The sequence below is a fragment of the Durio zibethinus genome, chromosome 2 (assembly GCF_047325235.1).
Source record: "Durio zibethinus cultivar Kanyao isolate XHJ-2024 chromosome 2, ASM4732523v1, whole genome shotgun sequence".
Classification (NCBI taxonomy): Eukaryota; Viridiplantae; Streptophyta; class Magnoliopsida; order Malvales; family Malvaceae; genus Durio; species Durio zibethinus.
Window position 1 is genome coordinate 39530941 of NC_143163.1, and position 16885 is coordinate 39547825.

Sequence of the window (16885 nt, forward strand, 5' to 3'; positions counted from 1 at the left end):
GCATCTGTTACCTAACAGGAAAGATTTGAATAGCTCTCCCATTCTGATCGCCTATTTTCTTCAATAAGAAGATTTCTCACTTGGTCAAGATTCTTGTATTGTATTTTCATTTCATCATTGTTGACTTTTATCATTGCTAGAGAAAAAAAAAAAAAACTTGTACTGTTTCTATCTATTAAGAATTAAAATAAGATTCTCATATATCTTCTTTATAATGTTAAGGTGGTGCCCACAACATAATTTATTTCGACCACAAATTGACCTTCCTATTTATAGTTACCAAACTGCCCTTACTGTCCGGGGTTGTCTGGAACATTGGATAAGTATCACTTGGGGGTAAATAATTCTGCACCGGAACGATCTGGATCTTGGATTACTATTGGAAAAAGTTGGGATTGAACATCCAGGACAGAAACCATTTATGAATTCATTGTATCAGAACGGAAATGACTAGTGGGGTATTAGACCTTGTGGCACAAACATGGCTTTTGTTAGATTCGAAAATAATGGAACAGTCCTCTTAGCTGATGATTCCAAAACCAAGATTCCAGTTTATTCGTTTAATTATTTCAGTTCCTGGAAACAGAATGGAGAACTACAAGGATGCTTTTATTAAAGACTGACTGTCTGTCACTATCCATGTTTACACTCAACAACAAGAGCAGGATGTTAATGGGACAAAAAGAGGAAAAAAAAAAACAAAACAGAGTGATGTTTTTATATCATATAGAACTTTCTACTGAGGTTTTCTTACAAAAATTGTACACCGTTCTCATGCCATGAGAACTAACTAAAACTCAGGAGAATCTGTAGTGGTATGAGTAGAGGAAGATGTTGATGGTGAATTTGAATGAACTCTGCCTTCACTATGGCTGCCCCTTTCTTCAGATTGTGATAGTTGTGGTCTTTGCACCATTGTTCCTGATGGTTGAGGAAGTGCAGGCAATGGGGCAGCCACCGGGGTGTAGATTCCACTGGTTGGCGTCACACTGGCTGTTTCCCCTGATGTCGTTGTTGCAGTCAGCGAGGCATATTCTGGTGGAGGTACCCATATGCCTCCAACCACCACAAATTGAGGTGCTTGTGGGTTGGCATTGTTTTGGACAGTTGGGCTTGGTCTCCTTGTGTGCAATCTATATTTCTGAGAGAGATTAAAACACATGAAAGATTTAGGTTATGCTAGAACTTCATGTATAATTATGCAGATAGATCAGAGATTCTATGGTTTCATTTTTGGACCACAATTCTTTAAAGTTTTATGTGCTAAGATATTGTGATAACAAGATTACCATCTTAAAACTTGATCCCACACATTCACAGACTCAGGCCAAATCTAATCTAAATCTATAAAAAAACTCCAACATTGCCAAATATATTAGAACACGCTCATCTAATCGCAGTATTTTCTCAAAAGCAGATTAATTTGCCAAAACAGAAAGCTATCTCTCTCTAATATATACCAAACTATCAAAATCTAACAGCAAGATAAGAAAGGTCACCAAACATAAGATGGTAAACCAACAATTACATCCTTTTTAATTTACTGCAAACAGTAATTAATATTTAAAAAGATAAAGTAATCATAGCTACAAACCTGTAAATGGCTTTTAACTTCATCATTTGTAAGTCCATCAACCTTCATCAGCTCCCTAATTTGCTTTGGCGTAGCGACTGGAAACAAATTCCAATTACAATCCTTGCCTCAGTAAACTACATACTTGAAACAAATTCCATTACAATGAAAAACAGTTTGACGGGCAACTCACCATGTGACCCACCGAGTTGCTGGAGAGCATGCAAGAAACGCCTATGCAACTCTGGTGACCAGCACCGCCTTTGCTTTCTCTGAGGCTGCCCTTCCTTTTCTTCCTTTTTGTTAGTGTTTCCATTATTGCCTCCTCTGCTCTCACTTTCCGTTGTAGAAGTACTTGTAGCTGAGGCATTCGCTTTTCCTACTGCAGATTGAACACTCTTCTCTACAGTTTTTTCTCTGCGGAATGGCTGAAATGCTCCCCCATTTCTCTTCACTTCCACCACACTTCCAATTTTACCCGCATCCTGCAATTTAAAAAAAAAAAATCGCAGAAATTGTTAAGTTTTTTCTTTTCTTGTTTGGAGATTATAAATGAAAGAAAAAAAAAAAAAAAGGTACCTCTTTCAAGGGTGGATCCGGGGATTGATTATTATTCCACAACTGAACAGATCTAAGCCAATCAGATTTCTTTTTATCAGCAGCAGCAGAAATATTCTTTTCTTTGTTGTTGTTATCATGGCCTTTGGATTTATGCGATTCTTGTTCATCATCTTCCTCAGAGCAATTAAAGCTTCTTTTGATTGGAATAAATTCTTCCAAAACAGGTCCATCATCATTCGATGTCTGCTCCGAACACTCAGATTGCCCTTGCAGGTAATCCGTCGTCGTTGAACCCGCCGATATCTCTTTCTTGCATGCCTCAATCGCTGTTAACATAAACGAAAAGATGAAAATTTTAGCAACCCAAATAACAAAAGCAGGAAATGAAACAAAATGAAAGGATGACAAGGCAGAGGCAAACCTTGGGTTACAAGCTCCAAACACAAAGGAAGCTCCCGTTGAAAGACTTGAATTTTACGTCGTTCTTCTTCTAAAGCTTCCACATATTCATGGCATCGGCGCCTTCTTTGAGCGTAATCCATCTTTATCATTACCTTTTTTCCTCACTTAAACCTTTTTCTTCTTCCTCTTTTTTCCAGACCGAGATTAAAGACACAGCGGAGGACAATTATAAAGGGAAAAGGTTGGTTTTCAGACCAAACAGCATAGATAGATCCGAACAAGATGAGAGAAGCAGACTGGCGAAGGGAAGGTGCGAAAAAGAAAAAAGAATAAAAGGATCCAAAAAGAATCACGAGGAGAATAAACTCGGGTACCAAGACAAAAACAAAATAAAAGGAATTATTTTTTAAGAAAAAACAGTTTATATTTATGGATTTCGAAGAGAAAGGATTCAAAGAAAATTAAGAGAGAAAAAAAAATCAAAGTCGGGGCGTCGCGTAACAAAACGAATCTTAGACGTGTTTTGTTAGAGAGAGAGTTAGTGATATATAAAGGCAAGAGAGAGAGAGAGACAGAGAGAGAGTTGAATATTCCAAAGAGTGATTCGCTTTTGGTCGTGTCTGGTTGGGCTGGCAATGACGTCGCTTCTCTACCTTCCCCCATTTTTGTTCCTTTCCCCATTTTTGTTTTCAGATAGGATCAATGACTTTTTTTACTCTGGATTTTCTTTTTTTTTTTTGTTTTTTGAGAGATAGGGTAAGACCGTTCCTACGTTTGTTTTGAGGTTTCTACTAATTGCATGCCTGCCACGTAGTATACTCAAGGGAACGTCATATTTGTGATGTGTTGTCTACTTGGAAATTGGAAATTTTATTTTCCGAACAAGAAAGAATTGACAATACAACATACAATATTATTTGACGCGAATATCCTTTTAAAAGAACTTAAAATCTGCATCATTATTTATTAATTATTTTTAAATATATAATAAAATATTTAATTAAAAAAAACTTTAATACTATGTATAAATTATAAACTTATTAATTAATATAATATTTAAAATTTTATTTATTTACATATTATTATTTAAACTAATTATATTAAATTAAATAATATTAAATAATAAATTAATAATTTAAATATTATATTAAAAATTTTTATGATAGTGCATCGGATGACCATCTATCCAATCAAAGCATGCTTGGGAATATTATCACCGTAGGGATGGTCGCAGGATATGATCTACTTTATCTTTTTCCTTTTTTTTTGTCTTTATTAAGCCTAGGATTTTATTTTTTTTTAAGATTAAAATATTAAACTTGTGAAGCGAATAAACCAGGTGCTGGCGAGGAATCACGAGAAGTGTTGTCCAACGGACGGGGAATCTTGTGAGCGTGCAATCACACTTTCCCCCGCCGCGTATCCATTAAAACCTTGTCATTTGTAATCTGGCCCTTCACTCTCTCAAGGGTCATCTTTTCTCTCGTAACCCACTTTCTCCTCATTTTACGATTCCCGGCTTCTGTTGCTTAACGCACTCGCGGCTTAATGCGCGTGGCAAGACAGCCCAATGACAGCCAGTCAGATGGGACCTGTAGTAGACCCCACTGTCAATGTCATGCCAACTAGCGGATTATGATTGGAAATTGTAGATAGAGCTGTCATCATTTTCAACTGCTGAATATTCGGATAAGTTTTCCCACCATTGTTGACTTGTGGGGTAAGATAATTATTTTCAAGTAAAATCATATGGAGAAGATTGAGATTTAAAACCAAAAAAAAGCAATGATTTAATGACCAGACTGCAAGTTGAATTGCTTGGAAGTTTGGTTTTAGCTTTAATTGGTCTGTTTAATTAAAACATTAATTATATTTTAAATATATTATTTATTATTAAATTATATTAAATATGATAAATATTTATTAAATAAAATTTTAATTTAATGGTTAGTATAGTAATAAAATTTCAAAGTTATAAAAATTAAAATTTTATCATTTACAAAATATTTAATTAAATTTAGATTGATTCTTGATTTGATTTGCTGTGACTTAGGTTTTGTTAAGTTTAAGAATGAATTGATCACTAATTTTTTTATTTAATTGATTAATCCAATTCTGCCAACACTGCAAAAAATAAATTAATTAAGGAAAATCCCTTGTTTCATAGTAGCTTTTAAAATTGTATACCGTGGCTGGGCTAAGCTCAATGGAGCCGAAGTCTTCAAAAATAAAACAACGAAAAGCTGAAAGAGCAAGCACAAAACATAAAATAAGCTGTTGATCTGGATCATGGAACGAGAATCAAAATTCCTTGATTCAGGTAAATTTTATATTATGCAAAATATTAAAATTTATATAGTTTTATTATATTTTATATAAAAATTATATGTGATATTTTATAATAATTATTAAAATTTAAATTATATTATTTTTATATTTTTAATGTTATAACTATATTATATCATTTTATTTTATTTTATTTTAAATTATCAAACCTGTAGGTACGAATGCTCCTCGTCCTGTTTCAATCCAAATAAAATGACAAATTAAAAAACTTTTTTCTTTTATAAGCTGTCAAAATTAATTTATTTGATTTGATTGATTTTGAGTCCCAACTTCCCAATCCTACCGTCTGTAAGGGAGGGAATTATGATTAATATTGTCAAAATCTCAAAGCCATATTTTAATCCATGTTCCTTCATTCTAATTTCAACTTTTCTGATGCAATTTTTCTTTTTTTGGATATAAAAATTATTTTAAAATTCATCCAGTTTTATTGTACATTTTGATTTTAAAAGTATAATATTCTACTGGGCCAAGACTAAACTTTTAGGTCAGTTTATTATTGCTTGGAAGCATAGCCCATCCCTTTGATTTCTCATGAATGACAATTCGTTGAAACAATCAAATTAAAACAAGTCATACATATTTATGTATTCCGTGAGGGGCTGCACCAATAATTACCGATTATATTAATTACCCTAAGGTCATAGATTAATCTTGAATAGGATAGGTAGGAAGTTGAAGGAAGGGAAAAAGACAAAAGTGAATTAAAAGTAGATGAGTTACCGACTTTTGAGTGGCAATGGCAGTGACATTGGCAGAGTCAGGTGGGGAAACATGAGAAGGGCGGCCATGGAAACCCCTATACATGCATTACAATTACTCTCCGTCTTAGGTTTTCCGAGTTTCCTTTATCATACGATGAAGACTCAGCAACCACTGATAAAAAATTAGTTCACTCAATATGGATTGTTTTCTTTGATATAAATATTTTTGAGTCGAAGTTAAAGTCTGACTTTTTATTTAAATTATTTTAAATATATAATTTATAATCGTTATTTTTATGTTGTTAAATAAAAAATATTTTATTTTGATTTGATAAACTGAATTATTTATTTATTTTAAAAAATTTTTATTAAAAAAAAAGTTAGCGGTCTTTGCTTTATCTTTCTCATCATTCATGTCACCATGTGCTAATATTACAATGCAAACCCATCCGTTACTACAAGTACTCTTTTGTTTTCTACTTTATTTCTTGGCTTTCCTGTACGTCATTCAAACAATATTCGGAATCCAACAAGCAAAGTGAGTAGATAAGAGAAGACAAGATGGAGTAACTTGAGCACTTGGTAAGAATGCAGTCACGTCACTCATATTGGATGTTAAACAAATACTGCCACTAGTAGGTACTTTCATTTGCTAGGAAAAAAAAAAAAAACCCTTGATCATGTCGACTCCCTTCATCATGGAATTTGTTTAAGTTGCTTTATTATTTAGGAGTTGGTTTATAAAAAAATTCATCCAAAAAATGTAGTAATATTAATAATCAATAGCTGAGTTTCAAATTTTCATTCACACGCATGCAGGGGAAGCAAATAAATTTGTACACCTTGACCAATTAAGAAGAGGGTTAGCAACGAGGGGTTTGAAGCTCGATTAGTGAAGAATATGTATTAGAGTATCATTCAGAGACTCGATCTGCAGCTTTACGACTAATTTTTCCTGGTTAACCAAAACATATATACTCTTCTGAGTTTCCTTTTGCACAAATAATAAAACATTCAATAAAGCAATTTTCAATTTAGCTTAAGTACATAAATCTTTGCTTATGGGCATCGGTGCATCGAACTGAAGGTATAAAATTTATTACTCCTGTAAATGTTCAGATTCAGCATGGACTCTAGCAAGTCTTTTTAAGATTGGAAATACCTATGCGGGCTGCTCTAACTTTCAACAAGACAAATGTGCCTGCTTAGTTATTTGAATATTATAATACAAATTGGACATCCATATTCATGGTTAGACGATCGAGCTGCTTTTGGAATTCCATAGATGCATATCATATGCGTCTGACCAATTACTTGAACAATGATCTGAAGATAGGAAATTAATAATATCTTGCATTGAAAAATAAGGAAAAACTATGTTTTAATATATATATATATATATGTATATATATAAACAAATAGTTAATAATTCAAGCTGCTAGGAGTTGCGATCTCTCAGTTGGTAAAGTTTGGAATACTCCCATGAGGCTCGGTAGCTTGAGCAGCCGCAGAAGGCTGGACGGCAGGCGATGGAGCCACCGGCTTCCCTAGAAGCTCAGCTGGCAAATCAGGTATCCCTTTCAAGTAGAAAGTATAAAACAACTTGATCGGAAAAATTATCTGCTGTAACTTGACCTGTCCGTACGCTCCCTCAAAGATCCCAGAACCTCCCGTCACGGCCAAGTAGGTATCCTCATACGTTAAATATGGTCCCTGGACGGACAAATGGCCATAGTCACCAAAGTAGAAGCTGTAAACGGCTTCATAGCGATCACCTTTTTTCTCCGGAACGTTTTGGATTAGCACGCACAGTCCAGCTGTAATGCCTAACCTTTTTTGTAGGTCTCCAGAGTAGAGCTTGTTGGTGAAAGGAACCAGATCACCCAGAGAGTTGACCGGTTTTTGGCTTAGTTTTAAAACTGCAGGGCTGTTTCTGTCTCTCTCGTTGATTTCATAAACGTAGAGTTCTTGAACTTTTACTGAAACCCAAACGTTGAAATTAATTATAAAATTTTGAGGACAACAACGAAAATAAAAGGAGAATTTGAAGTACTTACTGGGCTTTGGAGTATCTGTTGTGCACTGCTTTGACTTGTTGAAGAAGAAGGCTGTGGGGATGAAGGGCTTGGAGGTTCTTGATTTACGGGTTGATGAGATGTTGAGGTCATGATGGAAGGGAAAAGGCTTTGAACATGAGAGATTGGAACCTAAATTTCTGTGAGATTGGGAAGCTGAGCTGCAATATTCAGCCAACTTGACAGAAGAGATTGCTTGCAGAGAGCTGGAAGATGCCATTGTAACAGAGTTGAAGACAGAGAAGCTGATGAAATCCTATGAGGTTGGTGCTAGTTTCTATGCGGAATTATTCTAATTTTTGGCCACATAACAGCAACTGTTATTAAAATAAAAAGTGAGGGGTTCTACTTAGAGTAATAACAATCCAATTGTAGTGTCTCGAGTCCTTCCTTTTTTATAGATCAATTAACTTGCATATCAAGTAAATTTGATTGTCTTGGAATATCTTTACTTAATCCAAACAAATCTAAAAAAAGCTTCCATTAAATCTTTTAAAATTGGAGTTAATATTCTATCTAGATTCATATTTATCTACCATTAATAATGTTTTACTTGATTTTTTTTAATTTAATGAAAAAAAACCTTATTTTTCATTAATTTCAATAATATTTTCATGACGTATAAAAAACTGTTAAATTATAATTAAAAAAATCTATATCTTTATTTTTTTATTATAATTGATCAATTTTTGTAATATTTATTTTCATTTAACTAAACTCTTATTTAAATGAAAAAAATTAACACTATTAATTTTTTTTATCAATTAAGATAAAATTTTATTGGATATCAATAAAATATATTAAAATTTGTCATGTAACTCAATTAATATATATAAAAATTAAATAAAATAAGCATTTTTTTCTTTGTCTTTTTCTTCTCTCACTCTAAAATACCTTTAAAAGTTTAATTGATTATAATTCAAAGATTAATTGATTTAATAAAATATTAAAAGCTTAAATAATATTTTTAATTATTATAATTCAAAGATTTTTTTTTTACCCTTTAACCTACTTTCATCAATTGACATCTGTAGAGAAAATAAACATAAATAAGGTCCTTACTTTTCAATCTTTATCAATCAATCATTTACCTTACCATATTCCTCATTAGTTTCATGGATAAATAATTTATATAGATAAAATCATGCGTAGTTGTTTATAGATATTTGTTGATGAAGACGTGGGGTTTTATATTCAAGTATAGACAACCAACTAGTAAGGAAAAATGCAGGCCATTGCATTTTTTTTTCTCCCATAAACAGCTGTATGGGCCAAATATATTAGGAAAAGACAAAACAGCTAGTCGTTTTTGACCTAGACCGACTGCCAGATCTTCTAATACGTACTAGATGTGGTTGGTTTAATGCAAAGATGTGGAAGTGAAGAGCTCAAGAAATGTATCCGAATGATATGCCATTCAGCTTTGAAATTGTCAGATATTGTAACTCAACTAAAGGAAAGAAATACAGGACCATATATGTATGCCATTATAATTAAATAATATTTATTTGAAGCAAACAATTTCATATGGTCAAGGGAACAAAACATGCATAATCACACTGAAAGCGGAAAACTATAATTTTGTCTTGGACTGTCGATCGGTTATCTTTGTGACATTTGAAAGTTTTGGGACTGTCATTGGAGCAGCAGACTGAGTTGGCTTGGGGTCTAGAGCTGAGCCAACAAAGATTCATATATGTGGTAAGGAAGCCAACGGATGCTACCGGTGCAGGTACATTGTTTAACGCAGCGATTGAAGTGAATGACCCCAAAGCCTATTTGCCTGAAGAGTTCTTGAACATGACTCAAGGTGTGGGATTAGTGGTGTGCCATCATGGGCTCACAAGTTGCCATCCTGGGCCATCCTTCTACAGGCGGATTCGTGTCTCACTGCGGACGGAACTCATTGCTGGAAAGCATAGCTCACCGCGTGCCAATGATCAAATGGCCTTTTTATGCTGAGCAAAGAATGAACGCGGCATTGCTAGTGGAGATATTGGAGTTGCTGTTAGGCTAAGAGTGGAGGCATACAGGGCAGACAATTTTTGGAAGAGAAGAGATAAAGAGAGTGGTGAGGATGGTGATGGAGGGTGAAGAAGGGAAGGTTATTCGGAGTAGAGCTGAGGAACTGAAAGAAAAGTGGAGCCAAAGCACTGGATTCTAATTAAGTCTGCAAATAAATTGTCATTGATATGGCTAGAGTGACCTGTTTCATGTTAGTATAACTATGGTGCCTAGCTATATATATAATGCATAAACATGGAATATTATTCCGTACCATAGCATTAGCTCCCTTATATTATATATACCATCATCCTTTTTGTCAAAGTAGTGCCATTTTCTTTTTGCAAATTAATGGTAATTTGTTGAGACTTAAGAGTACTCTATTGTTTCGTTTTATAGTTCCAGCTAGTAATTAGATTGATATTCCAGTGAATAAACATGCAACATGACAAAATCATAAGGAAAAGAAATACTAGCCATCTCATTATATTTCTTTACAATTTGCAGCTGTGATGGGCTTACTATATAAGCCCAACAGCCAGCCTCCAAACCGTCCCCGGGATTGGAAAATTAAGCAAATAGGGAGGAGGCCACGGCCAGAGGCTACTCTGGCTAAAACCCATTATTGACTAAGTTCAAATTTATTAAAGAATGAAGAACAATAAAGAAGAAAGAGATTAGGGGAGATTGTGGCTTACCTTTAAACCTCTTTGATCCCCATATTTATGGAGTAATCTACATATATGAGATCCAAAGATCAGGACATGTAACGTATCCTCTCAATTGGGCCTATGGGCTTATCCATAACATTCATACTATACCATAATATATACTTACATTATATGTTTCAAACCATAAAATTTGTTCTTCTCATAGCTTCAAGAGAAAAAGCTAGAAATTTTAAAAGCTTTTGGTGAGATGTTAAATCATCATTATATTATCTCCTTTTTTTTTTTTTTTTTTTTTGGAATATGACAACAATAATATTGGTTAAGGATGCCCATTCCTAAGGCCCCCACAAATTTGGAACTTTGGGCCTATCAATAATTGTCAACACTTCTATTCGGAGTGGGCATTGCCCACCACACCAAAAAATTCTACCACTTGAAGCACACAATATTGTACCTTCACATGTAATCTTTGCCTGCAGTCAAATACCGCGCAATTCGTATACATAGGTTTCGAAAGCATGTCTTTTAAGGATGGATCCAAAATGTAGCAGGCATCAAAACTCAACTATGTTTTCCATGTGTTTTCGACTAATATCAAGAAAAGGAGGATACCAAGATAATGGAAAATTCTCCATATATATATATATATATATAAATAGAGTCAAATACTATATCTAAAATTGAGGTTGATGAATTTCAAAGAAAGAGAGAGGCCAAGAATCATGTGAGGCAATTTCTTTGGAACTTAGGAGGAACATTCACGGAAAATTCTTACTCATGTGGACGAAATCATGAATAGATCTTTTCCATCTGCTTAAAGTCTTTTATAAAAACCACTTGGAATCAAATCTTGGTTAATTTGCTCTTAAAATTCGTATATGTTTCCAACTTGAACTCGTCAAGTAATTGCGGGGAAAAAATGTCAATGATCTCATGTGGATTTGTGAGTGATTAGCGATTAAGTATTGTATTATGAAGTACGAACTTCATTAGAAAATGCCACCTTAATTTGACTGCAAGCAATTATGTTGACATGAACCCCATGGGTTTTGATCAGTTTTGACATTTTGCAGTAGAAAAACAATGTCAAAAGCATTTTAATTATACAACAGGCATAAATCCCCATTGCATGTTCAATTAAGAGTTTGCTTGTATTAGAAACTAGACAAGGTAATGAAAACAAATAAGTGTTTTTTAGGAGAGCATTTTCAGGCAAAAGATTCCATCATCATCATACAATGAAACCTGATATTCGGATCTTCTCAAATTTTGTTAAATCTGAATGGTTGGATGAACTTGGACTACTATTTGTGCAAAACCTCTTTAATAATCACCACAATCTTGATTGTAATTGATCTAGGTTCCCTTGCATTTTGAAAGTGATTAGTCATGATTTATGACCTGGATTCTGTCATCAGATCAGAACCATGTGCCATTAAATTACCACATTTCCTGGATTTTCATACTCTTTTTGCTATGAAAAAGATTACATGACCTCCACCAGATTGGATGCTTTTAAGCCTCCTGATTACGAATATGGAGCTTTCCTTTTCAAGTTGTTTGCTTGATGGCAAGAAACCACTTTCTTAAACTATGTAATGAAATCTAAATTAATAGTTAAAATCTCTCCTCTCCATTACCACATACATAATTAATTGGGAAAACAAAAAGAGATTTCAAATCTCTGCATCCTTCTACAAACTTCATGCTCCAAGACCTAATTAATTTGTTCATTTGCAGTATGCAGTATGCTACCAACCTTTATCATCATCTACTTGGACTATAACATATTAAGACTGTTAATTTTATTGTTACTATAGGGATAAGGTACAAAATTTATCACTAATTATGTGAGTGGTCTAAATTTATTACTAATACTTCAATTGGTGTAATTTATGACTATGCTTTTAATTTAGGAGCAAATTTATTATTATATTTTAAATTTTAGAGCAATTAAAAAATATTTAGTGTAAATTTCTTTCTAAATTTGTTTTATAATTCAAACAAATCTGAAAAAATATGACAAGGAGAAAATACCAATATCAGCTGAAAAAATAGGATGTTGTATTATAAATAGTAGAAACTGTCATCATGAAATAAGAAAAATAAAATAAAAAAAGAAAATTTTGGATTATGTGACATTATAGTTGATAGAAAATACCATAATGATAAAAAATAAATAAAATAAAAAAGAAAATTTTAGATTTTAGCTTATTATTGTTTTGCTGCCATATCTTCAAAATTATTTTTTGAACCGTAAAATATTTTAAACAGAATTTTTCAATGAATACTTTTTAATTGTTCCAAAATTTGAAGTATGATAGTAAATTTTTTTTCAAAATTATAAGCATAATAATAAAATTATACCAATTAAAAGATTAATAGTAGATCTGAACCAATCATATAAACATAATGATAAATTTCCACCTTATACCTTATTTATTAATATAAGAGAAAAGATATTTATCCGGATCTTCATTCCTCCAAAACCAAATGAGTTAAGATCATGGAATGAAAAAGCAAACTACATCTTTATTATTGGACAAATCATATGACACAGTAACCAGTTAGCTGGCCAAGCCAACAACTAATTTTTGGGGACAAATTAAGGTTCTTTCTTTGCATATATACCTAATTACTTTCTTTCTATCTCCATACTCCCCTATTCTGGACCGAAATGAAGCATAGTTTGTCAACAAATGAACATTGAGATATTTTGGGGAAAGCAACAACACCACAAAAGAGCCAGGTCATAAAATTAATATAGAACAGTACACAAAGGCATGAACAGAGCAAATTGACAGTTATCCATTTCAATTTTTTTCCACTTGTTTTTCTTGGAAGAAATGTATTACGTTACACATAATTTCAGCTTTCTTCAGCTTTTTGTCTTGTAATATACAATTCAACTTTTACAACTTGCAACTACAACCCCTCCCTCCCACGTACCTCTTAAGATTCACAAAACCACAACAAAAGGGTAATTAGGTAACGTTACAAAGCATCAATTACCCTTTGTTTCTTGCTACACTCAAATTCCAGCAGCTCCATTTCTCTGGTCCTTTTCCCATGGCATCCACCTAGACCAGCATTTTCACTGCCAGGAGTTTTAAATATGTTGACCCCAAATAGCCTGACCATTTGAACCGGCCCAACCGGCTTTTCCAAACCTGAAGCCAATCCTGTTCTTGCTTTCCAGTCAATGTAAAGCTGCTTCTCCGGTCCCGTTGATCTATGAAAGCTAACAATGTCACCGGCTTTAAGGTTCTTCTCCTTAACAAAGCGGCTCCATCCCTTTGTTAAGACATAACTTTGGCTACTATTCCAATAGGAATACCTAAACCTCCATACTTTGCCAGTCACATCTTCCAAGTTCAAAAGAACACCCTTCGAAGATGCAATTCCACTTTGCAATGGGAAGTACTTCTCCGCATGCTGCTTTGGTATTACAAGTCGGTTCAACTTACCCACATCGCTTGGAGTCACAGCTTTTTCGAAAAGCTGTTCACGCGCTTTCAGCTCAAGACCTAAGGAACCAAAACCAGCGTCGGTTCTGACCACACGTTTCCCATTCCCATCGAAGCCATAGCTTCTCCGACTCTGCTCAAGTTCATCGTTGTAAGTATGCTTACGCAACATGTCGACGATTTCAGCCTTGGAATGTGAATTCAGGAAGGCCGTTTCGATGTCGTCTTCCTCAGTTTCTTGGAGGTGTTTGAAGTTAGTCACGGCATCTCGACCCCGAAACCTTTGTGCAGCTATGTCATACGCTTTGGCAGCCTCATCTTCTTCATTGAAAGTTCCAAGCCAGACACGTTGGTGTTTCTCGTATATCTGAGCACCCCATCGGCCGTTGGGTTGAGGAACAACGCCTTTGTACTTGGAAGAAGGTAGTTTTCTTGATTCAGCTTCGACCCCAGCTTCAGAATCCACAATCACGCTGGTTCCACTTCCAACTCGGCAGAGAGAGTCGGGAGATTTGGTAACCGGAGGCAAAGGTGAAATATTTGATGTAGAAACGGATATGGCTATGGAATCACTAGTTGTGCTTTCATCTATGCAGCTTCCATCCATTTTTTCTTTTCTTTTGGGTTGTACAAACCGTAAAAAGAGAGAGCAGAGAGGATTTTGTTTGTTGTTTGTGCTGCTTTTTTTTTTTTTTTTTACCTAATAAAGGTGCAAGAAAAGAGAGGCGTGTGCTGGGTTTTGTTTGAAGGATTATGTGGTGATGTATTGTATATATAGGGGATTGGTAATTGTTCTAAATCAATTATTAATTAATTAAATGCATTTGCAAAGAAACCAGGAAGATTCATGGAGAGAGAGACTTGGGACAGAAGGCAGAAAAACGAATTTTGAGAAAAAAACAAAAACAGAAAAAAAAAAAAAAAAGAGAGAGGAAAAGTCAACAGTATGCGAATGTTGTGGGCTGTGTATGTAAGGTGGGACCCAAATGAGCAAGTGATGGGTTCACATGACTGTGGACCGTGTATTACTTAAGTTCATCCCCCCTGAGCTTTGCTGCTTGCTGCTAACCACCAGCATGGCACGCCCTGATTTTTTTTTTCTCTTTCTCTGTTAAAGCATTTATAGTACATTTAATTATTTTAATTTTTAGATTAAAATTAAATTTATAAATTTATATTTAATTATTATAATTTAAAAATAAAAATATGTAATTTTTACACGAATATAAATGAATTTTTTTATTATATGTTAATGATAATAATCTTATCTGATAGCGCCGCTGCTGCTGCTGCATGCTTCATCAAAATCTGTTGGCTTTTATTACAACCAATTAGAATCCAGATAAACATTGAGTTTTTGAGTTCCACTAGGATGGGCAGTGGGGTCTGGATCTGAAAGCTTAAGGGGATGGATGGAATGGATAGACATTAGACATTGAAGACAAAGGCTCATCCAACAAGAAAGAAAATTCCCATAAGAGTATGACCTGGCTGCCTTCATTTGATTCCTTCTCTTCTCCAAGGCTTTGGTTTGTCTTTATTGGCTAGGTTCTTCACCTTAGTATCTCCTCGACCCCCCCCTCCCTTCCTCCTTTCCATTTCCCTTATTATTATTATTATTATTATTTCCAACCAACATTGACATTTTCTGCACCCAAGTGGGTTTCCCCTTCTCTCTTTTACCCTTTCCTTGTTCATGCACTACAATAATGCAAAACCAAAACCACCATGCCATCCATATCATATCCTAACTCTTTAAATCTAAGTAGCTTTTGTATCTCATTAATTTCTATATAGTATTTCTTATCATATTGAGTAAATATTATTAGATTTGGCACATCTATTATGTAGGTGAAAATAAAATAATAAATGTGTTTGAAAAAAATAAAGAAAGTTAAGGATATGATGATTAAGTAAGTTTCTTAAATGCATTTGAATAAATAAAATTTTATTTTAAAATTTAGAAAAACATAAATATCTTTAATTTCATTTTATCATTGTAACTTTAATTTAGATTTTAAATAATTTTTTAAATTGAGTTGACGTTATTTGATTCATGACATTAAATTTATCCTGGCAATGAAGATTGAAGATGAAAGATACTGCCACCACTAGTTGTTGTACGGAGTAGTCCTCTAACCTAAGGAGGAGGAGGGGGACCCACTGCAAGTTGATTAAAAACCGACCGCTAGAAACGGTGGGTCTGTGGTTTTTGATTTGGTTTGGTTTGGTTTGGGTAGGGTAGGGTCCTATTTTGAGATTCCAATTTGGAGATTAACTTGGAAATGGATTTGTCTTTTACATGGAAAATCTGGTTTGTTGAATTTTGTAAGATTTTAAAATTATTTTATCTTTTTAAAGGAAAGAAAAAAAAAAGAAGAGAGGCAGAGAGAGATTTTTCAAAAAAAAAAAAAAAGGTAGATGTACGGTGTTGTTCGTATAATGATACGGAAAAGCTGTGTTTCTATTAAGGCCACTCGTTACCCTTACAAGTGGGAACGTGTAAAATGTAAAAAAAGAAGCAATGGATAACTAATGAACATTATCTATCAATCATGCTGACAAGTGGGAAGCACAGCTTCTGTGTTCCCTCAATCATCATCTTCATCATCTTCCATTTCTCTGCTTTGAGAAGATGAGTCACATATTTTTAAGTGTTAAAACATTCTTGTTAATGGTATTTTTGAGTTCAAAACATAAATTAATTTTTTTTAATTAGATGTTATCAACAAATAGTGAGAGATATATTTTATTTTTAAGTCATTGTTATATGTTACGTTAATTTGATATGTTATTTTTATTATTATTTTATTTTATAAAGCTTTTGTTTTATGCTTATAAATATGATAATCTGAGTATTATTTATTTATCTGATTTTTCTTCTATTTTATCCATTCTCTTCTGTCTCATAGTTAATTTATAACACGAGTGTTAAAGTGCAATACAAAAAATATTTTTTATTTTTATCTTTAACCTTTTTCTTTTTTTTTTTATGATTTTAAGTTTTTGACTCTCAAGTTGAAATTTGGCATCAATAATTTTTTTAAAAAAATTTAAAAGCAATTGAATCTAATGTACATAG

At 33.6% G+C, this 16885-nt stretch overlaps 3 protein-coding genes across 3 annotated transcripts; all 3 read right to left on the reverse strand.

Moving 5' to 3' along the window:
* Positions 1–588: 588 nt before the first annotated feature.
* On the reverse strand, positions 589–3066 carry LOC111318403 (transcription factor HHO3-like). The gene is made up of 5 exons (XM_022921255.2): positions 2556–3066; positions 2153–2460; positions 1767–2058; positions 1595–1671; positions 589–1141 (listed from the first exon to the last, which is right to left on the reverse strand). The coding sequence occupies exons 1-5, from the start codon at positions 2683–2685 to the stop codon at positions 791–793; spliced, it is 1158 nt and encodes a 385-aa protein (XP_022776990.2). The 5' UTR covers positions 2686–3066; the 3' UTR covers positions 589–790.
* Positions 3067–6913: 3847 nt separating this feature from the next.
* LOC111318404 (allene oxide cyclase, chloroplastic-like) lies at positions 6914–8028 on the reverse strand. Its single transcript, XM_022921257.2, has 2 exons — positions 7644–8028; positions 6914–7565 (listed from the first exon to the last, which is right to left on the reverse strand). The coding sequence occupies exons 1-2, from the start codon at positions 7879–7881 to the stop codon at positions 7042–7044; spliced, it is 762 nt and encodes a 253-aa protein (XP_022776992.2). The 5' UTR covers positions 7882–8028; the 3' UTR covers positions 6914–7041.
* Positions 8029–13120: 5092 nt separating this feature from the next.
* LOC111318405 (AP2/ERF and B3 domain-containing transcription factor RAV1-like) lies at positions 13121–14556 on the reverse strand. Its single transcript, XM_022921258.2, has one exon. The coding sequence runs from the start codon at positions 14408–14410 to the stop codon at positions 13331–13333; it is 1080 nt and encodes a 359-aa protein (XP_022776993.2). The 5' UTR covers positions 14411–14556; the 3' UTR covers positions 13121–13330.
* Between the last annotated feature and the right edge of the window lie 2329 nt (positions 14557–16885).